General features: G+C 40.2%; 1 protein-coding gene across 2 annotated transcripts in view; it reads right to left on the bottom strand.

The window, feature by feature from the left end:
- Positions 1-4,283: 4,283 nt before the first annotated feature.
- The window catches only part of MED14 (mediator complex subunit 14), a 37,616-nt gene continuing 18,769 nt past the window's right edge, over positions 4,284-23,130 (bottom strand). Inside the window, exons 13-31 of one of the 2 annotated variants that reach the window (XM_040530532.1) lie at positions 21,493-21,652; positions 20,903-21,097; positions 20,184-20,318; positions 19,658-19,734; positions 18,042-18,202; positions 17,622-17,768; positions 17,442-17,533; positions 16,161-16,313; positions 15,654-15,923; positions 14,665-14,820; positions 14,011-14,122; positions 13,232-13,363; positions 11,883-12,065; positions 10,971-11,206; positions 10,112-10,291; positions 9,804-9,911; positions 9,245-9,370; positions 8,486-8,675; positions 4,284-4,858 (exon numbers count right to left, since the gene is read on the bottom strand). In XM_040530532.1, the coding sequence (XP_040386466.1) occupies positions 4,785-4,858; positions 8,486-8,675; positions 9,245-9,370; positions 9,804-9,911; positions 10,112-10,291; positions 10,971-11,206; positions 11,883-12,065; positions 13,232-13,363; positions 14,011-14,122; positions 14,665-14,820; positions 15,654-15,923; positions 16,161-16,313; positions 17,442-17,533; positions 17,622-17,768; positions 18,042-18,202; positions 19,658-19,734; positions 20,184-20,318; positions 20,903-21,097; positions 21,493-21,652 (2,887 nt within the window). In that variant the 3' untranslated portion in view covers positions 4,284-4,784. Of the gene's footprint in view, positions 4,859-5,834; positions 8,676-9,244; positions 9,371-9,803; positions 9,912-10,111; positions 10,292-10,970; positions 11,207-11,882; positions 12,066-13,231; positions 13,364-14,010; positions 14,123-14,664; positions 14,821-15,653; positions 15,924-16,160; positions 16,314-17,441; positions 17,534-17,621; positions 17,769-18,041; positions 18,203-19,657; positions 19,735-20,183; positions 20,319-20,902; positions 21,098-21,492; positions 21,653-23,130 lie in introns of both variants that reach the window. The other variant, XR_005813579.1, reaches the window with a different exon arrangement.

The following is a 23,130-nucleotide window of genomic DNA, read 5'->3' as shown; positions in this document are numbered from 1 at the left end:
AAAAGAGCCCTGAAACAACAACAAAGGCAGCAATCCAAAAGCCAGTGCTTCCCATCTCAGCTATCTCCATGGGAATTAGAATTTGGATGAAAGTGTAATTTTGTAATAACTCCATAGTGAATAAATGTCTTAAATTTTCCTTATGGCATTAAATCAAGCTATGCAGACAGAAATGGGCATTAAAATAACTCCATTTGCTCCAGAACCTGAAAAGGACAGGTTGGCTTTATTATTCTTTTCAACCATTTCCTTGTGTAAGCTTGGATAACTCGTCCTCTAGGGCTGCGCTGCAACGCATGCAGAATCTTAACTGTAGGACAAAAAGCTCCAAGAAACTGTGGAATGGGGAGAAAAAAAAAGGCAAAATAAATTCCTTTTTGGCTGACTGAGCACCAGCCAGCAGGCAGTGTCTGAGGTGCTATATAACCACACCTAGGAGTGGAGCTGCTCACAAAAGCCAGCAATGGGGCAAAATGGTGCCCGCAGCCTCCTGTGGCTGACCACCTCTGGTGTGCACCACAAAGCTTGGAGCATCTCCGAGAGCCCCTCCAGGGCAATACCAAGGGGACTTGGGAATTTAGGCAAAAGCATGCACCTTCAAGATGGAGCCCGCTAACTTTATAAACAGAATCTTAGGGCACATTTACCTGCAATGGATCTGAGTTTAAGAACAGGAGGCCACCGACAGGCCAATATTCCCCACTAAACTCAAAGCAGAGCCCCCTCATTCACCTTTTTGATATCCGTACGAGCAGTCAACCCCCTGGCACCTTCTTCAACTCGCACAGCAAGTCTCGAGTCTTCCTCCCAGGCTCCTGAAGCCAGGAAGAAACAGCAGCAGCAGCAGCTCTCCTTTCCAAAGCTCAGTGCAGCCCCTCGCCCCCGAGGAGAAGCAGCAGTGCCACCACAGGGCCGCAGACGCTCTGTGCCCAGCTAACTGTCCCAGCAGCCTGCAGTGGCCTGCCCGGGGTCAGCATCTCAGCAGCACACGGAGAGCGGCTGCCCGTTCCCAGTGGGCTGCCGAGGTGATGCCACTGCCCATGGACATCTTGGGCAAGGTAGGGCTGCACAGCACTGTGTCATGAAAGAAAAGAGGGCTCCTTGGCAATACTCCGGTCAGCCTCACTTCTGTTACTTTCCGAAGCTAGGAGGCCTAAGGAGTGCTGCTGGGTCCCCAGGCTGCCATCTGCCCACACCGTCCTACAGAGCGCACAACCCTCACGGGTCACCTCAGGCTTCAGATGTGCGCTCTAACATCACTACCTGCCCACAGATACTACTGATGCTTCGCGGCCACGTCATCTAAAGTAAATGAAACAAATTGAATAATCCTCTTTTAGGATGCCTAGAAGCCCACGGGCTGTGTTTGCTCACCAACAGTGTCTCTGAATAAACAGTTGTTTCCTTCGGACTTAAATCTTTCCTTGTTTGACCAGCTGCAAGTGGCCTGTGCCATACTGTGCCCAACCTGCAGACAGCAAGAGGTGGTGGTGGGGAGCAAACCTTTTGTTCTTTAAGTACCCATCTGCAGCAGGAGACGAACACGGTAGTGGAGAGCATCTCTACATACCTGATTTTAGGCCCAAGGAGCATGATTTCAGGTCTCAGACGAACAGAAGATGAATTGATGTCTGCAGAAATTAAAGGGAATTGCCACCCCCAGAGGCCCCTTTGCAAACCCCATTCTGTGCACAGGGACACAGCTGTCTTGAGCGATGGCAGCTGTCTGCAGCTGTGCTGCTCCTCACAGCCCCCAGCACAATCCTTCCTCACTCAGCATCTCTTATCTCTCCCAGCAGCAGCCGGACGTTTCCTTTAAAATCTATTATGCGGGGTCATTTCCCAAAGACGCTAATTACTGCTCTGGAAGAACGTGCGGGGCTGGGAGTACACAGTCAGGCACCGCAGCACCACTTCCTCAGTTCGTGGCGTTTGTGGAGACGAGCTTGAGGTCTTAAAAACACTTCCCCAAAAATAAGCACACTGCTTACGATCTACCTAGCCCATGAACCATCAGCTGCTCTAGGGATGTCTTAGGAAAAGGCCCACGTATTTGAAGTCAATGCAATTTAACCTATGTACGCGTCTCTCACATTATGACAGCGTTATACAACAGTCACGGCTTTGAAACTACAGCCTAGATATTATGCAGTTAACACATTTCAACTCCACATTAATTTCTTGAAATGCATTCTTACCTTAAAAACATTTGAAATTCTGTGAGTATGTGGAAGATTTGGGCAACGAGAACAATAACCACTTGAGCTAAAATAATAGCTGGCATACCACAACTTCTGAAATGACATTGTTGACAGTTTAATCATACATCTAACGCAAACGATCCAAATTATTCTCCCAGTAGTCCATTGTACCAGCTATTTTTCCACATAGATTTTGCTTTAAAATGCCCACTACCTGGAATAACTTTCGACTAATAGATGAAACACATACTTAGAGACAAACTAAAGCTCCTGAAAGAAAAACAGCTTCTGGTTTTATGAAGCTTTGTTTTGTCTCAAATACTCACCATCAGAACTTGTTTCCTGCAGTCTTTGAAAACTCAGTTAAAACATTTGCAATCTCAGAGGCAAACTGCAGGACGCTCAAACATACAAGGACAACAAGCGATTTAAACTTAATGCAGACAAATCTCACCTTGATTCAGCTCCTTATCTGAGCATTTGGTTGGCTACCAGAAAACTGGACTGAACACATGAAAAATGAAAACTAAAACTACACTTGTAAACACCCAAGGTTACTTCTCTGAAAGGAACAGAGTTGTTGCTGGGCTGTGGGAAATGCTTCCTTTTTCTAGTAGTGTTTTTCTTTCAGAAATTATTTAGGATAAAGGCTTCAGATGTGGTGCACTTTAACAGAAGTGGTGTATATACAGATATACACACACACACACACACAAACACAAAGAGCCACAAAAATTCATTAGTCTCCCCACAGTCTCAGGTTGGGAATGTCACCTCATAACCACCTGTCACTAGTTTACATGCGTTGTTTTCTCACCACCCTGAGGGGACACCCCCAAATTTATTTTCAAGTGCTGAAGTTCAGTGGGGCCTTTGTCCTCCAGTACACTCAGCTGCCAAGGAGCACAAACAACAGCAGACATTTCTCTGCATAGCAGAAAGCTTCGTTTTGGCCTGGAAATGCTCAGACCTCAAACCCAGCCCAAATCTCCAGCAAAATATCCAGTCTTTTTCAGACATTATTCTATCACCTCTCAATCTGATGTCATTGGTTTAGTTGAGAAAGACAGAACTACAAAATCTTTCCCAACTGATTAGCAGAAGCAACATTTAAAGATCGTCAGGGTTTTCCCTCCGGTGGATAAGTTTTGTGTATCAGAAACAAACTGTAATCACCTGTTAGATACAACCAAGCTAGAACAGTACTTACTGATAAGAGTACCAACCCTCAAAACCACAGGTTCAAGGCTGCAGTCTGAAGCAGAATCCAATGAAATGATTGTAAATAACGTAAGAGCCTTGACAGACTCATTCAAGAATAAAGAAAGAAGCCTTGTGACGGTCGTAGGGGCAATAGGAGCCTCAAATCCAGCAAGGTAAGCTAGAATACATCCACAAAAAGATTTTAAAAATTAGTTTGAAACATTCTTCTGCTTAGTATTTGAGCATACTAATCCATGAAGACAAATGATCAAATGACCGACTAATTCTAAAGGACAGAAGTTTTCTCTGATTACAACAACAGCCATCAGTCACCACTCACAAAGTTACCCACATCCAATTCAAAGAGTAAGCGTGAGATTGTTTCTATGGTTATTTTCTTGGTTATTTTCTTAATTTATCAGCTTTTTTGGATCGTCCTCTCCAATTTCATGGCATACATTCAAGCTTCTCTCTTACCTGCCTTTACAATAAGATTAATAACTTCTCCTATTATTATTAAGGTGTCTAAAGGGCTCTATAAACAGGTGAAAAAAGGTGCTTCCTATCAGTAACATTACTTTGGGGACAGAAGAAATGCAGTTCCTTACAAACGTAGGAAATGAAGCGCTAAGTAATTACTGGATACTTATACAGTAAGAATGAACAAGAATGAATAAACATTGTTTTCTGAAGGCTTAGAACCAACCAAAACCATACGATAAATATATATATATATTTTAAATTAGCAGCTTGTGGGGGTAATGGGATTACATATAGAGATAGCCATGTAGGTGAGTACAAGAGATCTGGCCAGCAACTACAGCAGAAAAGGAATAACAGTTAAGATTATACAACATCCAGTTTAAGAATATTTTTTAAATCCAGTTTATTAAATATTGCTTTTTGGGGACATGTTTACAACAAGCCCAAATAAATTGTTTAAGGATTCAAAGCAGTCATATTAAAATACAGCTTCAATATAAAGTTTGTCACAGTTTTACAGTATTCAAAAATGACAGACCTGCCTTAAAAAAAGACTATTACACCAAAACATAAGAAAAACAAAAAACAAACAAGTTTGGCATTTTCATACTCTGTATAGTATAAAACAGAATATTAAATCTATTACCAGCAAGCTGATACTTCAATCTATTACCTAGTCTGAAGTGTCTCCCATTAAAACACACTATACAACAGCACTATACAAAAGTCGTGGTGATACTCATTTTGATGAAAGTGCATCCCTGAAAGTTTGCCAGTTTATTAGTTAGCTCTTAAAAAAAGTAAAATTAGAACGTCCTCTTTTAATTGAAGGCTTAATTTCAGAGAGATTTTTTTTTTTGCTGTTTTGTCTCATTTTCAGCCTTCTTTTAAAAGTGTCTATGGACGCCCACCAGGGGGCAGCGTAAGATTAACCATCAAATCCCGAACGGCTGCAAATATTGTGCATTCACCTGGAACAGGGAAAAAAGACATGTTAGCATCACACGCAACAGCAGAGCAACAGGCAGGGCTTAATTCTAACAAGCAGGCAAGGAAGCGCGCTACTCGCGCTCCCTCCATGCTGGGACGTGCCCTCTGCCTGCTGGCACACTTTACAGTGTGGCTACTACTGCTGTCGTAGCCTAATACAGGGAGGAGTTCACAATAATTTACAAGTTCAGCTAACACAATGACGATAGAAGAGGTTCACAATAACCGGTGGTTGCAACTTGCGAATTCCAGTGACCTCCAGGGAAGTCTGGATTTGAAACTAGTTCAACTGAAGAAAGTTCAGCTTCCTCCTGTCGGTCACGAAATTGCAAGAAGCCACTGACAGCAGCTCTGAACTTTTAATAGCTTTGAGTGTCATGAGTCTATGATAGAATTTATCACATATGGCACTGCAATCCATGTTTGTATGTATGTTATAAATCAAGAGAGCTACATTTTATCAAGAAAAAAACCAAAACCTTTTTCAAGTTCCATTTGCATTGATTAAGAACAGAAACTAAACATTTCAGAAGACTCAAGTATGAAACAGCTGGAAAATGTTCTTTTGTCCTAAGCCTAGTTTTGGAAACACTTTTAATTTCAAGACTGGGCAAAAGTCTTTTTTTTTTTTTTTTTTAATTAATTGTATTATTTTAATTTCCCACCCAACTGAATTGCTCTGGTTCTAGCCTTGGCTTCTAAGCTGCAAAATAAAACACAGAGCAAATAAACTTTGCTTAAAACTGTGGAAAACAGAAAAAATCAGCCATAGCTGTCTCAAGTTTCAATTTTTTTTTTTAAAAAGACACACACACATTCTGAAATAGCTTTAAAAATGAAAACCAACAGAACCAAGAGGATTTACATAGACCAACAAGAGATCAAGCATTATTAGACAGAAGTAACTTTCATCTACTATTCCTGATAACAGCATACAATTAATAGCCACTATTGTACCCTGTCACCGCAGGCTGAATTGTTCCAGCATATTTCAAGAAGCATCAAGCAGAAGAGACTGCATTTTGTTGCTGAAGAAAGAGCCATGTGAGCAAAGAGATGAGAGCAGAGCACGTGGGGATGTATTAATCCTAACTGCCAAACTAGTGACTCCCAGGATTATTTTGGGCAAGTCATTATCATATCAAAGCTACAAATCAGGGCTAAAATACCATCCACTGCATCACTGAAAACCAGACATTAGGCAATGCTTAGTGGTGAAGTGTTTTAAGAAATATCACACAAGTCCCTTGAGCTCCTCTCTACAGGTCACCTCCTGCATCAGTAGGGACTTTCCTTACCAGACATCAGTCCACTACATGACGCAGGTTGTAGGCTTAGAGCTCAAGTTAAACCCTGTTATTCCAGGACATCGATTCCATCTCAGTTCACATAAAACTATTTCCCCAAAATCAAACATTTTTTCTCCATGGAGGCATTGGTAAAGTGATCTCAGAAAGACAGCGTACTCGCAACGAGCCAGCGTTTTACTGTTAAACACAGCATAACGTGCTTGTCCACAGATCTGAAAATAAAACTCTTCCAAAAGAACTCACTTTTCAGTTACTACCATTTTATTAAGAGGAATATTAAGCTGAATACAAAATACTTTCTCACAAAGAGAGAAAGGTAAAAAAGATACAGCCAAAATGAGGCAACACTGATTACGGGTTACAATGGAAGTGCCAATAATATCATACGTGCATGGTGGGAAGCCCTGCTCCTTTCTGACTGAAAGAGTTAAAAATTCACTTAACCATGCAGATTGCAATTAATGCAGCAGAAGAGCTAACACAGGTAGGAAAATCCTGAGCACAGCACAAAAGCATCATAAGAGAAAGGATATGCATTTTGGATCTCCCATGTACTGCTGTTGTTAAAGAAGTCTTCCAGCTATCTACTTTCATCTGCTGGCTCTCCCATCACCTTCAATGCCAAAGAAAAGAAGGTATCTTTTCTCTTTTGTCAGATAAAATAATGTAAATTTTGATAATAAGAACACAGGAAATTGCACGTTAAGTGTCCTCAGGAAAGATCCTACTTTTGGTGGGAGAAATCAACAGAGACTCAACCTTTCTCTCAGAAATTAGAGGAACGCCTACTAGAAACATCCTCTGCTCAGCTGGCTGTACTCTTTTTTGCCTGGGGGTAAGGTCCTTCTTGAGGCCAGAAGCTCTTTTTACATGCATTTTTTTCCCTGTCTGTACTCTGCTCCCTGTACTGCAAGTCCTGCATTATTTCCAGACTCGTGTGACAAACAAAAGTTGTCTATCCTAATCTACCTAATGATCACCAGAAGACATCTCACCTGGGATGCTCAAGAGCAGCTTTGCCAATTACTTCCTATGCTGTAGCATTTTGTGAAGGGTTTACCTTAAAACACAATTTAGTGCAATAATACACAGCAAAACAAGCATCTATCCTTCCCCATTAGGGGAACTTAGTGGGGAAGCACCTTCCAAAAGAAACACTTGAAGTTTAGTCAAAGTGTTTTGAAATAAAAGTGCTATTCAACCAACAGTTCTATCCTATACAGAACTCTTACTGGGAACTCAAAGCTATTCTCTCTTATTTACCTACACTATTACTACACGTTAAACAGAAAACATTAATTTAAATCTCATCACAGTTCTCCAAAAATGTATACATATCCATACCAATTTAAGATAAACATTACTCATGTTCTAGCAATCGAAATAAACCATCAGGCATTGTTAAAATTACCACATAACGCGATGAATAATTATACAGAAGGAGAATTCAACCTCTGGATTCACAATTTCAAACTATTCACTGGGTTACTGGAAAAACGTTTCAATCTTCAGTGTGCAACTACAGCAGAACTGAAAGATCTTGTTCTTTTGAACCACTTGGGTATTAGGTCCCCAAACCACTGCTTACAGACAACATTCTGCCCAAAGAACCTGCTACTGCTGTTCAGTGTTGTCAGATATTGAAAAAAAATAAAAAGCATGACAAACAAGAGGGAAAGCAAAGTACGATGCTGCTCACAGTGCACTACCTACAGGCCAATGAACATTCAGAACAATCTATTTAGCTCAAACACTTCACAGCACGTTTGGCGGATAGAACTGTATGCGCCTCTGCTAGTGTACACACTGACAAAGGAGCATACAATCACACCAATTACTTTTTAATCATTCACAGCACATGGACAAGTTTTGATAACTATTTTAACATCCCTTTATATTCTACTGTTAAGCTTAATAACTTCATAGTTAACCATGAAAACTGACACTTGACCATAGCATATTTATTGTGATTCATTCTGGGCCCATTGGTAAAAACTTTAACTCCTACTGTGCAGCAAGAGCTGGGCCAACGAGAGGTGCATCCTATTACTTGGGAGTAATACTCTGACAGTGATATTCAGCCTGAATCACCAGTGTAACCTTCTGGGGTAAAACTGCTGCACTGCCAGTACTTGCTATTATGTTACGTATTGCCTGTCATATCAGGAGTTTGTGATCACTAAAGAAGTATAATAGGAACCAAGAAGAATTCAGACTTAAGAGAGATTTAGTTTTACACTGGAGATTTGTCACAGATGTCTGGGTGGAGAGAATATATCTACTGGACATGTACAGTACCTGGTCGTGGTGAATTCAGTTCAGCAAACCTCTTTAGAATATTGCTAACCATCATTGGAGCAGCAACAGAAGAGTTCTGTTGCCTGGGAATGTCAGCCTGTTGAGTTGTACCCGAAGCCATATCATAAATAATTGGGACAATAATACTAACAGCTTCCTGTGGGACTGTCGTTTTCTGTGTTAGCTGGAGCTGTGGGGGGAAAAAAAAAAAAAAAACAAACACAAAAACTGTGTTAAATTGAACAATGTACTTCAGCACAACTTCCCATATGGTTAAACACTCTAGACCTACACACAGTGTGCAGTTCCACACCTTCGGTTTTCACACATCAATCCTGTAACAGAGAAGTTATCGCTGAGAGTAAACTATTTCATTCTCGAGACCACCCTACACTGAGCGCTGCCTCAGAGCTCACACCTGCACTTTTGCTCTAACCATCTCATTCATGCTCTCCTTTCTCAGCACAGCTAATGTACATCACTCCATCAAGGCGGTAAGTGCCTCAAAGAACAAAACAACCAAAAGTTGAGCATACGAAGATACCTGCAGCTCAGGGGGAACTGAGCTTTAGGACATATTGTCAACATCTCTTTGAAAGCACAAAACATGAAGAGATGCAAGCAGATCTAGGCTTCCAGACATTAGAGCATTTTTAGCTACTACGATTGCCAGAGACAGCACGTGTGTTTTGCCCCTAACCAGCGGTGACTTCAAAGACATGCAGCCCACAAAATTTTAAAACAGATAGCTCTACTTACAAAAAACAACATTTTGGATTTCAGCACAACAGCGGGTGTTCCTGGAGGCGCAATTGGCGGTGCACTGGGAGGAATTGTTAAACAAAACTGCACGTTCCATTTCAGCTGACTTGCCTGATCAGGGAACTGTTTAGAGAGAGCATCACAGAGGAAGAACAGCAAAAGTCACACATCAGTGACATACATGTCTACAAACTAGGGAAGAGTTAGAAAGTGAAACATTCCTCTACAGATGTTGCCAGGTTTAGCACAAGTCAGAGTAACTGAAAGAACTGAGCATATGGCAAACAAGAACACAGTGAGAAAGATTCCAGCCAGGCTACGTGTGCCTATTGTTCAGTAACTTGCCTGCTGTTTCTCAAAATGATCAGTTTACAGGAGAAATTTTGGGAATTTCCAAGAGAGCTAATAGTAAAATGAGAACTTCTTTATTAACACTTAGTGACATATATAGAAAGTAATTTGTGTCTGGAGATAAAGATGTAGAACCTTTTTTTCCTTTTTTTTTTTTTTTAATACAGTAACTGAAGTCGAGTGAACTACATAGAAGTTAACTTACCAGCTCAAGTTTCATGATGTGAACGCAGTCCCTGAGGATATGCGTTGGAGCCCCTAGTAATTTTGTGAAGGCTATTAGGGTGTTTGCTTTAAAAGGTGGTCCTGCAACCTAAAGAAAGAGACCAGTTAGTACTGCCTATTTAGATAACAGCTTCATCATTTAACATGGTAAACAGCATGCACAACTGTTACTGTTTTTTTTGCAGCCCTTAAGGACATATCCCAGTGAAACTCAGCAGAACCACTCAAAACACCACCAGATTGAAAGCAATGCACAGAAACGTAAACGTTGCTGATTGAAGTACGTACTCTTGTTTCAAAGAACTTCTCCAAAACTTGTAACTCCTCCGATTTCCACTGTCCTGTATTTTCAGGTGTTACTTTTAGTTGCAAGGTCTGGTTGGTTTTGGGATTGAGAGCAACCCTGCACTTCAGTGCCTCTGTCTTAAACATAATCACACCTGGTTCGTTGGAGTTTATTAACTGTAGCTGTACAGAAAGAAGAATTACATTCCATGAGTCATTCATTAAATTGTATGAGAACACATACATTCACTCTGAAGATTCTAGTGGTCAATCTATGGTGCTTCCAAAAAGAAACGTGACATTTCTGTGACCTGTACATATATAGGTAAAATTGCCTTGAGAACGAACCTTAGGCAAGATTTGGCTTCTTTCCCTATTACCAAATGAACACCAATGAAGCAAAGAGGCATGCATTGTCTGTCTCACCCTAAAGCATCATTCATGACTAATTGAGTTATTGTCAATTGGTAACTAATTTCTTGGGCATTCCTGCCAAGCAGAGGCATCCATAGCAACCCTGTGGCTGTTCTAGTTCACTCACAATTGATGTGCTAAACTCACAGAAGCCAGGGCATCAGAAATTTTGGTCATGGTCCTGTTATTGTATCAGTTATTTCACTGGACCAAATAGGTTTTCCACTTCTTATTTGTGTGGAAAATAAAAAGAACTAAATGTTTTCTCTATATTTAGATGCTTGAGACGACAAGTTTCAGAAGTATATCATAACAAGTCCAATAGCAAATACTTGTTATATTTGAAGCAGTTTGTGTCAGATTTGAAAGACACATAGTACAGAAGTACTAAAAAGAACAGTTACTAAGTCAGACTTGCAAATCAGTATTAAAACAGCCTAAACCATACCGTTTCCTGTTGTATGATCCTCTGAAGATGTCTCCTCATAATAACTGATCCAAGGAATCGCTCAAGAGGGGAACAAAGATAGCTGCCAGCTAGTCCTGGCACGAGTCCAGGAGTAGGAGAGGGCAACAGCAGAATATTCAAGGCACTGTGGGTGAGGATTGTAGGTATGGATGCAGCCCAAGAGCGCTGAGGTAGTTTACGAGGTGGAGGCATGCTCGTTGGCATTGCTTGGGAACCTATTGGTAAGGAAAAAGTACTTGTAGTAAGGAAGGATTTAAGGTGAAACCTAAGACATGTATTCACTCTGTTAGCTTTAACTATACAAGCAACAAGCACCCTGGCCAAAATTTAATCTTTCTTATTTAAGAAGTTGGCTAACTAATGATAGGCAGAGCAAAGTCAAAGAATTGGAGCTTTGACCCTCCACCGATGCAAAGTCTCAGTTAAATTTAATCCTACTCCCTTCTCCCCTTTTTTCAACATGCCACCAGATACCAGCTTTGTACAACAAACTGAATGAGATCTAAAGATGCCTAGATTAGTCTTGCAAGAGCAGCATTACAGCTCTATAGTGTGAAAAGTTACTATTTGGGTAGGTAAATATGGTTATCGTAGCTTTCATTCCAAAGATTTTTCTCTCAGTAACGGAGCTTCATAGTTTAAGACTAATCTTTGTAGTTCAACAAGATGCATCAATCCTCTTGAAGTTTATGCTGTATGATTCAACTCATTTTCCAATTTGTTATAAAAGACTTGAACTAGGCTGGAATAAAGGCTTCAACTCCTTAGATATTTTACTGCACAAAGACAGTAAGGACTGTTAGGCTGAGACACAAACCTATCAAAAACGATCAAACTAGAAATGTTAAACATGAGTGTTTTGCAATCTTTAACACTAATAAAGTAACCTACTTGTTCCAGCTCGTGGGGAATGAGAGGCATCTGGGACAGGTGAATGAAGGGAAGGGTTGGCTGGTGACATTCCAGGCATCCGTGCTGCTGGTGATGGACCAGAGACCTGGGGAGATCCTGGCCAGTTCCCTGCACGCTGACTGGGTGACATCATGGTGTAAGGTGAGCTTGGGTCTATGGTACCTACAGATGTTACAAGACCATCATCTTTAAAAAAGATTCAAGGTTTTCTAATCTAGAAGTCTAAAAATTCATAGAAACATAGAATGGTTTGGGTTGAAAGGGACCTTAAAGATCATCTAATTCCAACCCCCTGCCATGGGCAGGGACACCTCCTACTAGACCAGGTTGCTCAAAGCCCCATCCAACCTCGCCTTGAACACTTCCAAAATGCTTATCAAAATCTACAAAATGTGAAAGTGCCTTAGATTCTTTTACATTTTACAACCATATAGATAAAATGTAATGGGGAGAAAAAAAAATCAAGATAAAAAATTCAAAGGGTACATTAAGGCAAATCCGCGTATTTAACATAACTGAAACAAAACTAAAAAGCTCTTGCATCTAGACTTGGGCTTCTACTTCTCCTTAGTAAATGAAAGCCTCAGACAGACTGTTCTTAATCTATGCTGTATCTTGTAATCATCTCTGCAAAAGTACCTTTGGTTTGGTTCTCCATTATAATGACTGATCAGATCAAGCTTCCTAAACAGTCTAATGTATATCTTTCTCAGTTTATCTCAATAATTTTATTGGTGTGCTAAAATTACTACCTGAACTTTCATTGATTGTAATCCGTGGAATGGTTTCCAACGCACTGTGGTTACAACAAACGTTTGTTTTGGCAGCTTTCAAAAAACTTAATAAATGAAAGGACTGAGAGACATGTTGCTTCCATGTATGTATGTCAAATCAGCAAGACTTTGATAATGTTTTCAAGTTGCAAGTATTTGAATTTCTAATCTGTTCCAGTTCTATTTTGAGTAAACTTAGTGCAAATAAAGCAACTATTCTAACAAGAGAGTGCTCATTAGGAGCTGCAGCCATGGTTCAGCTACAAGTCCACATGGAATTTCCCCACATTAGTAACCAGGAAACAACGACTGATAGACAATTTTTAAAATGTCAGCGAAGACCTCAACATGCCATGCGGCTACTTTTGACTGCTGTTAACAGTTACACCCACATGTATAAAAGCAGTATACACCCACATGTATAAAATAATATAAAAATATTAAGACAATTACAAAACTCTATTTCTTCCCCCAATTAACTTAAGTATGCCCATGAACACTTAATTTCAAGCAGCAAACGTGCTCTATATACAGACATGCCAGTAAGGAACTCACCATGTGGGCTGGCAAAGTTAGCTGTTTGTCCCATTGTGATTCCAAGGGAGGAAGGTGAAGGTGTTGGACCAAAGGATGCTGGTGATGGTGCTCTTAAAGCTCCACTAGGTGAGCTCGCAGCATGCAAGTTTCCTAATCAAAGATACAACATCACAACACACACGTTTCCCATTTTTCTGTTAATTTTTTTTCTATCAACTGCTACAGCTCTCTGCTTTTTAGGGAGACAGCAAACAAGATTCACTAGGATTTGTGCTTGCATTCAAAGGCTGTATTTTGCACATGCATGAGGATTGTATTTTCCAAACTGATTCACTACACAAAAGAAGCTTTCCAAGATATTTGACTTGAAGAATGGCATTTCCCCTTTGCCCAGCCCTTCCCCAAACTTAAATACTTTCAGCTGTTGAACTATAACAGCTGGGAACAGAAAGCTAAGCTTTGGTGATAAAAAGTTTTTATGAAGAAGCAGGTATTTAGAATGAACAGGTTTTGACTGAGCGAGAGGTAAGCCTTAAGAATTAAATGGTCCCAAAGACTACACAGCTCAAGATGACATCTTTGCCAAGGGCCTTTTTTTTTTTTTTTTAAGCTCCAAAATGTACTTTCAAAACGTGCCTGGCAGGACTTGACTTTGCTATTTTTCCACATCACAAGGTACATTACATTGGCTAGCTTGGAGCTAAACACGGCTCAAATGACAGAAAACCATGCACACACAAAAAGCAGCATGTGTGTTGCCAGTACACGATTAGCACACACACTCTCAGCTGTCTTACCTGGTGACTGCGTGTGCATCATAGATGGAGAAGGTGTCACTGTGTTGTGATAGGAGGTGGGTGGTGAAGTAAGAGGATATGCTCCTGATGCTCCTGCCTGTTTTGCAAATGGCTGAAAGTGTCAACACAAGACAACAAAAGTCTTTGATCATTTTGAACTAAAAAAGTAAGTATATGCAAGAGAATACTAAATGAGAGTTTGGTTCCCACCTATGATTTATTCGACTCACTACACTACCTTGCTCACAGTTCACTATTTTTTCCAGGGTCCTTCTGTAGTTCTTCCGAGACATAACGCACCTGTACCTCATTCTTTTTTATCTACCACATTATAGAGAGATGCCTCCTGACTCTCCGCTCTGTCCCTTCCCCACATCTTTTATCTTTAACAGTTGATTTCCCTCCCTCCCTCCTTTGCTTCTAAAGCAGCAAGTCTCACGTGACCCTCCACAGCTGCTGTTCACCTGCTGTGGGCTTTTTATACTGGAATGAGAAATGACAAAATAAATTAATGGTTTGCCCTAAGGGCAATTTCACCGCACAACACTTTTGTCGTCTCCCTTTCCATTTTTTATTGCCAGTGCGTTTGGAAGTCAAGTTCTTATAAACCCACAGTTGTGGAAGATAAACGCTTATTTTTTGTCTGTAGGCTACCTGTTGTTGTGGTTGCTGTGGTGGTTGCTGGGGTTGAAGCTGTGATATCAAAGAATCCATCATGTCACCTCCGATAGGAGAAGGTGGGTTATCGTCTTCATTTACAGATCGTCTTCGTGCATCCTGATTGCTGTCAACAAACATGTTGAGGAATGTCTGTGGATAAATCAGTCTTGTTACCAAACAGTTTCTCCATTTACATTTCATTTTATAAAATGACCACAGTATTTCCTAAGGTTGTTAGCAGTAGTAGAACTACTAGCGGGCATTTAATACACACAGTATGAATAGTTTACAAAATATAGCAATTCATAAAGAGTTTCTCAGGGGATATTTAAACTTAATTCCCTCCCCCCTTTTTTTTCCGTTCAGAAATAAAGGGGCCTTTCATCACCACCAAACAAGAAACCTTGTTCATTAATATGAAACATCTCTAGTTACCTGAAATAGCAACATTCTTCTTTTTTGTTACAAACAAGGAAAAGTCTACAACTGGAAATGTCTCTTCCCATTCCTATACTTGGGCAATTCTATAGCTGTTACAGAACAACTCATCAGTAGTCAAAACCTATCAGGGTCTTGTACCACCCCTACAATTACTCTGTTTGGTTACGAATGCCCAGGCCATCTCCTCCATAGCATTCTCTTGCACCCAAAGCAATTCAGCGTTCAGTTGTGATTGAAGAAAAATCAGCAAACTAATCACAAAGATTCACCAAGTTCTAATAAAAAACCCTCCCTGAAAAAGCCTCAACATTATTTTTGTCACCTAGTTAAGAAAAGAAAATCTGATATTTGATGCTAGCTTTCTTAAAGAAAATGTTTTAATTCAAGCTAATTAACAAATTTACATACAAATCAGAAAATTCCTCCTATGCTCAAAATTTTGGAAGGACTACAGCTCTTCACAAAAGCTCTTCACATCAGATCCATGCTTCAAGTTAGAAGCTCGTTTTTACATACATGCCAGAAAACACAGAAATAGTCACCTTTAATCCAGGTGCAGGGTAAAATCCTTCAACTATTTTGCTGTTGTCAAAAAGACTGTATGCTCCATCACGTATCGCTACCACACCACGACTCCGGCAGTAGATGTCAATGCAGTACATATTCCTAAAAGCCAGCCTGATATGCGTGGGTGACTGTGGCAAAATTGAGAAACACTGATAGGCAGTGTTGGTGCGTTGAGTCAGACCCAGCATGGGCACAGTTGGAAGTTTGTTGATGGCATTTAACGGAGCCTGAGTGTCAAACAGTACCTGTAAGAGAACAGATATTGAGAGACGAGGTAGCTTACCTTTAAGCACAAGTCTGCAAAAATCTGGGTGGGGGGGAAGGATAAGGGCAAGAAAGATATAATGTTCCCCAAACCACCTTCTGCCAATGAAATTCATAAGCAATCATAATACACACCTAATTTTGAAGACAAGAGCTTCATCAGAACCCAGCTCTTATTTACCTTGCACTTTCCTTGAGAGAAGCGTTTAAAACATTACCTGTAACAACAGCACCACATTTGGTGTTTTATTGAACATCTCCTGGAGCTGGTGCAGAATCGTGTTGTGACAGTTGCTGCAACCTGAGTTTGGGCCAACAGTTCCCAGTGAAATGTGGAACTTCTGGAGTATGGAGTTCCACTGAATGCTGATCTACAACATCAAGAACATGAAATGACCTTGGAAACCAGAATTAAAGAGGTTATAACAAGAAAGCCGGTTTGCTGTCATTTTTCCCCATTTTTCATGAAACCTCAACAGATTCCTAACTCAACTTCCTCAAGTTGTTGAGGTTCTGAAAAGAATGCTGTTAGTTTTGACATAGCTTATGCATTTAGCTAGCTGGAATGTTGTCAACCATAGAAGTGGACAATTACCCTGTCAAGTCAATCAAAATGAACAATCTCAACAAAGGTGAGATTAAGGAAATTAAACTCGAGAGATTCACACCACAGATACCGATTAAGAGTTGCTGGAGGTAGGCTGATTTTCTCAGCCATATCACACACACATGCTAATATGTAAGGAAGTGACACGCAACATCCACACTGCTACTCAGATTAACTGTCATAATCAAATGCATATAGAAATACTCTTAAAATTTAGCTTAGAACATGAACACAAAATCCTTTTAGGATGCAAATTTCAAGTGCATCAACGACTTTGCATCAGCTGCACACAAAAAAACATTCTTTGTCTGTAATAAACATACAGTTACTGCCACCTCTACCCTGCATTTAATGCAAGGGTGTGAGCAAGTACACAGTCAGTTGTCAAAGTAATTAATATGCTGTAAATTCAAATACTACAGAATAAGCTAGACTTCTGAACAAGAGAACATTACTGCTACAAAATACTTAACGACTGCATAATTTGAAAGCACATTACTACATTTAAAACTAAATCCTTTCTAATAAGGCAGCATTAAGCACATAACCTATGTTCAGATGAAAAGATCGACATATCCCGGTATAACACTGAGCAGTAGCAACACATTTGTTAGAAAAAAGCTACTGTGCCAGCTTTCACCAACCAGGAGCACATTAACTGTCCTTCACGCAACCTGAAGTACATTATACAAATTCTCAAAAATTCTAGACATTTAGGAACCTAGCAAATCAGTAATCCAGCACCCTTAACTTCTGTCTTTTCTACATTCATCAACATTTATTCCACAATAATGTAATGCAAGGAAATATTTTGTAGCACAATTCTGAGAACTCTACACCTACCCATTCTGCTTTCAAATATACATTTTTAGTGCACTTAGGAACTACTTACTGAGCTCCCCTTGGTGGTTCCATAACAAAGGATAAGTTTTCGGTAATTGTAGATACGAACTTCTGAGAAAACGTTTAAGTGGTTAGGTATGTCTTTGAAGAGAGGAGGGAAAAGAGAGTGAGAAAAATTGTAGTAATCTGGTAAACACAATTTTTAAATAAGAGGGGATTAATTCTGTACCTGGTAAGGATCGTGCAAACTCCAGGACACATTCATACAGCCGAGCAATACTGTTCCAGTCATTGAGGAACATCTCAACAACTTTGCGACCTCCAACTGGTTCAGATAACTGGTTTTCGTATGTCAGGTAAACATGACGGGTTGGTCCTGCAGCGTTAGGAGAACAGTAAATACTGATTAAACTAGTAGTTCCTAAACCACAGTTTACAGACTATGACTGAACTGTGACGAGCAACCAGGAAGCATACTTAAATAATCAAAGTGCATCAACTCAACAGCCAAAAAAGTCTGATTCAGGTGCACTGTGGCTCATGAGAATTCTTAAGAGCAGACGGTTATCCATATCACCACAACAGCAGAACTATACTGGAGCAGACAATGTAAAACACAAAAAACCAAGATTTACCTGACCTTCCTTACCTTGCTCCCTGGATGAAGTGCTATTAAGTGGACAATTTGCAAACACCAGCTCAGCCACCCACGTGCGATTATTTCTACCTTGTAATCGGAAAGTGCAATCAAGAAGAGATCGGTCCAGAGCCTTCTGCGTTTCCTCATTTACACCTTTACAGGGAGGAATTCTATTTGTGAAGAAAAGAGGTCCTCAGTTGTACACAGTATAGCCCCCAAACTGCAAAATACTACTTTTTTACGATTTCTGGAAGACTTTTAAGTCTGGATGTGAAAGAATGAACAAACCAATGGCAAGACAGACAGCTGGACTGCGCAGACAGATATCTTATTCCTCTTCAAGGACTGTAATAACTGTGTTATAAAAGCACTCTGAGTTGAATACATATAAAAACTGGTCTTAACACCTGTGAATTACAGATTACTAAGGGATCTGCTGAATTGTCCTGATCTCCAGACGAAAGTAGGAGCACACTGATATAAAGGTTTTATCCAGAAGCACCAGGCCCTACCTTTTTAAGACTTATGTCTTTATACCACTACATATTGCAGCAGCATAAAAGAAGATTATGCTTTAGAAGGTCTGTTTTTTCTTCTTTATTCTTCAGGGTTAACACAGAGACCAATACTGCTAAACAAATTCAACAACATACATGATGCAAAGGAATATAAAGTTTGCAGATGATGCAGTTTGCCAAAATGAAGGAAGCACTCAGTAAGCTGGCAGACAGGGCTGCCATTCAGAGGGACCTCAGCTGGCTCAAGGATGAGTTAACAGAAACCTCATGAAGTTCAACAAAAACAAATTCACTCCTGCACTGGGGAGTAGATAACTTCATGCAACAGCTCAAGGGGGGGACTGACTGGCTGGGCAGCAGCTCTGCAGAAACAGTGTGTGGGGGCCCAAGAGAGATGCTGAACAGGAGTCGGCAGCACACCCTTGCATCAGTGTCAGACCACTACATCCTGGGCTGTATTAGCATCAGCACAGCCAGACAAATCAAGTGACCGCTCCCCTCTGGTCAGCATTTGAGATCTGTCCCACAAAACCCTTGGAGACTGGAAAATTCAGCTGATCAGCCCTGCTCTGAGCAGAAAGTTGGACCAGATGACCTCCACAGGTCCCTTTCCATGTTAAATTACTGTATTATTCTCAGATGTTTCCTCCACAAGTTCTTAACCATGAGTTTGTCTTTTTTAGGATTCTGTGCATTTTCCTCTGCAGTATTACATACTGGTCGTTGTTAAATAACACATGGAGTAAGTAGGCCTCTAACCTACCTAAAATTGCTATTACATGTTCCTCAGTCACCACCATACTGTGTCTTCCTTAGCACTGCCTGAATGTAAGGACTGAGCATTGTCAGAGACTGTTTTCAGAGCTCCCCAGTTTAGGCTAATGACAGAAACAAATTACGGTTGGCTCTGAATCTACTCTTGCTTTCCTCTTTCTACAGCACTGCTTCATGCAGGAGTGCAAGACACACAATAGTTAAAATGAAATGAAACAAACTCTCCCTCCGCTCCACCCCCCCAACATTTTTAGTGTTACTCTCCAAACAATCCTTTTTTCTCTCAAGCATATGTACAGTAATGAAAACAGACACATGAGCATATCCTCTTACTTTAATAAACGTATGGCATGGCTGAAGCCATCTCCTTCTACTTGTACTCCTTGGTGAGGAATGTCCATATTAGATAACTACGAATGAAAAAGAAAAATGTTATCCCATGCAAAAACAAATCAAGCAAAGTAAGTACCTTTTTCAAGTTTCTTTTTTCGTCTTTTTTTTTTCTCCTTTCTCTAGGGGTGACAGATGTTTCACACCCTCAAGCACTGGGAGGCCAAAAAACAGGCTGTGCAAATCTGGTATAAAGTTGTCTCTCACGCCCTCCCACGAGGATCTCTTTTATCCTCTCATTTTCCCTTTTCCCTAAACTTCTCAAGTCTTTTGTAGTTAGTGCTTGGTATTAGAGAACCAGCTACAGCAGGAATAGAGCAACCAGTGTAGAACATCAGCCACCCAGGGTCAGCTAGCAAGAGAGCTACAAAGTGAACGTGTCCGCAAGTTCTCCAGACAGTCACATCTAGACAAGAGAATCAAGAGCAGTGGAGGGAAAGAAGCAAACAAAATCTCTCTTAATACGTACCTCCATACGAAGCCCTATAAATGGCATATTTGTATCACACATGGCTACTATATGAGCTAGGACTTTATTGAAGGCACACATTTCTCCCGACCGTTTTGGTTTCTTAGGTTCTATGGAACATGTATCACCAGATAACTAGAATTAAAATAAAGACAAATGTACTTGCACATTTGGAGTAAACATTTTTAAAAGATGTCAGAGAACAATCTCACTCATTCAAGTTTTAAACGAACCATGCCCTGAGCACAAACTCCTAAAAGGATTCGTTCCACTTCAGAGCTACAGAAATTGAAGTAATTTAATAATCACCTCCTTCCTCAAAATGGTATTTACACATCACCAAGCCAGGTCAACCTGACCCGAAGTAACTCTTATCAGCCCCCGCAAGTCTTTCAGAGACTACATGGTCTATATGGTACAAAACATATCATACAGATACAAGCACTTTGCTTATACAAGCTACTCTAGCTACCTCTGCACTGTATTCTGCCTTGGCTCTTCAGACGAACTGAGAAGGCCTGGCATCAATTAAAAGACAATAATCGTTGCAAAATAGTTTCCCAACACCTCCCCAGGGAAGCTAGCCCAGAGAAGCAAGCCTCAATGTAAGTTGTCAGCCACACAAACTTTGAAACAATACTAAAACTGGTATTAATGTTCAGAACATGTGTTTGGCTTCCACACTCTAGAACTAGCCCGAAGGCTTCTGAAGCACGTACCTTGCGCTTGACACCACTTTTCATTTGTTTCCCACTTTTTGTGTCTAGTACCAACTCTTCAATGTTTGGTTTGAACTGCTGTAAAAGAAGTGCAGTAGCAGGGCTGTCATCTCCTTCAGCATAGCTCACAGAGAGAAAATGGTATTTGTACTCTAGTTCTGTGGGGTTGCCAGAAACGTCAAACATCTCTACAACCTATATTTAAACAAAACAACAAATCAACAAGGCCCTCAATTAAGAATATGTCTACATCAGTTCCTATCCCTCCCCCTTTCAAAGAAAACATACTCTTTTTTTTTTATTTTTATTTTTTTTTTAAGATATTTATACTCGTGGCTAAGAAAGGGATCCAAGAAGAGAAGGCAGACTAAACTTTCAGGAAGTAAGAAAACAATGCTAAAGCTGCTGAGTAATAAATATTTATGCCCCCTCCTCTCTATGAACCTAACTGCTTAACAAACGCCCTGAATTAGAGTAGGTAGAGAAAGGTTAGAGGCAAAAGGATTACAGCAATGACTTTGTTCCTAGTGTTAGTTACTGCTACGAACTGCCTGAGAACAAAAGATAAGAAGCATTTTTCAGTTACTTACAATATAGTACTGTGGAAGGCGAGTGAGTTTGATAAACAATTTGTGTTTGGAAAGGTTTCCCACTGGATGGCTAGCGTAATTAGCTAGCTGAAGAGTTTCACTGCTTACTGTAGGCAGATGCTTTATAGACTGTTTGCAACGCTGCTGTCCAAGCCAGAACCTTACATTGAAATAAAGGCATTAGTACCCCAAGACTGTTTTAAATTATTCTAGTATATTGCTGTTCAAAGCATTAGTGTCAAATTAAGACCCAGTCAGATTCCAAGACAACACCTAACATTGCCACACAAGCTAAACACAGAAAATTACACAGAAAATTTCTTGAGTTTATATTTTCTTATTACTATCTTTATATATTGTCTTCAGCTTGGGTAACAGATAGCTGTTAATTCATGAAGAAAACCCCTGAAATTATTTGCTCAAGGAATATATAATCATATTTTACAGAACACAATATAAAATTACAATATAAAAAAGAAGGGATAAGTTATAAAACATGCAGATTACAGTCATTTTATGATTTAGCATTTTCAATTATTTTTGGTATAGAAAAGTAGATCTTTGCTCCTGTACGATGGTACACAATAAGGTAAGAAAGTCACCTAGGATGGATTAACATCACTCTAGATTATGTTATAAACAAACTCATTCACCTGAGTAAGTTTGAAAGTGAAGAGCCACAGCAAGACACCAAATTTATTCTGATGTTTGGAATTAAACTTTATTCTGCTCCGATGGATTTTGACCATAGTGGCAAGACCAGAAAGCCTAGCTAGGCTCTAAGGGGCTCAGAAATGCGTGGCTTAATATCTCAGTGAAAATTCCACCGAGAACAGCAGCAAAAGGTGTAGGTGTTCAACATCCTTCCATCAGGACACGCCATGTTTATTCTCATAGATACATATGAGATATAACTGCCCTAAAAGACTGCCTAGCTTCCTCAAAAACAGCAGCACTACCCAAGCCATTATCTCGAGTGCGTTATCTATAACAAAGGGAGGTTGATTAGTTTCTCCAGGGTGCCAGTGCTTCATGCGTCATCATGCTTCTTTTAGAAGCAAAATTCCTCAAACAGAGGGTTCACTCTGCAATTAGCTCAGAGTACTGGGAATTTCCAAAAAGACTGAGCAGGTGGAACTCAATTTTCATGCAGATGCAAACCATATTTGTATTAGTTGCTACAGCCTCTTACAGGGGAGCCAAATGTACCTTGTATCTAAATCTCAGGGCTTTATAGAGGGAAGAGGTTTAAACCAGCAAGGGCTGAAGTGTTACAATATAGACAAGATACTCTTTAAATCATTCCAGGCCAATTCCTGGTTTTCCCTCTGTATTGTGAAAAGGGAGATTGTTCTTGCTGAGAAACAAGCAGAATTCAGCTGTAGAAAGAGTGGAATAGAGGAGATGGAAAATGAGCATGGAAACAAAATGAGAACTCCAGGAAGCAAGTGATCTGCTACTGACAAAGTGAGAAGACCTCACGCAACATGTGCATGCAGCACACGCTGCACACCTGAGGCTACACGCAACAAGGCAAACTAAAGTAGGACTATGGAATAATCTTCCAGTAAAACCAGAACTTCCTCCATCCATTTAGAGGAGACAGCAAATACTCAAATTTGCTTAGAACAGAGACGA

Source organism: Cygnus olor, chromosome 1 (assembly GCF_009769625.2).
Source record: "Cygnus olor isolate bCygOlo1 chromosome 1, bCygOlo1.pri.v2, whole genome shotgun sequence".
Taxonomy (NCBI): domain Eukaryota; kingdom Metazoa; phylum Chordata; class Aves; order Anseriformes; family Anatidae; genus Cygnus; species Cygnus olor.
Note: the sequence above shows the minus strand (reverse complement) of the source record. Positions and strands in the feature narration are given on the sequence as shown.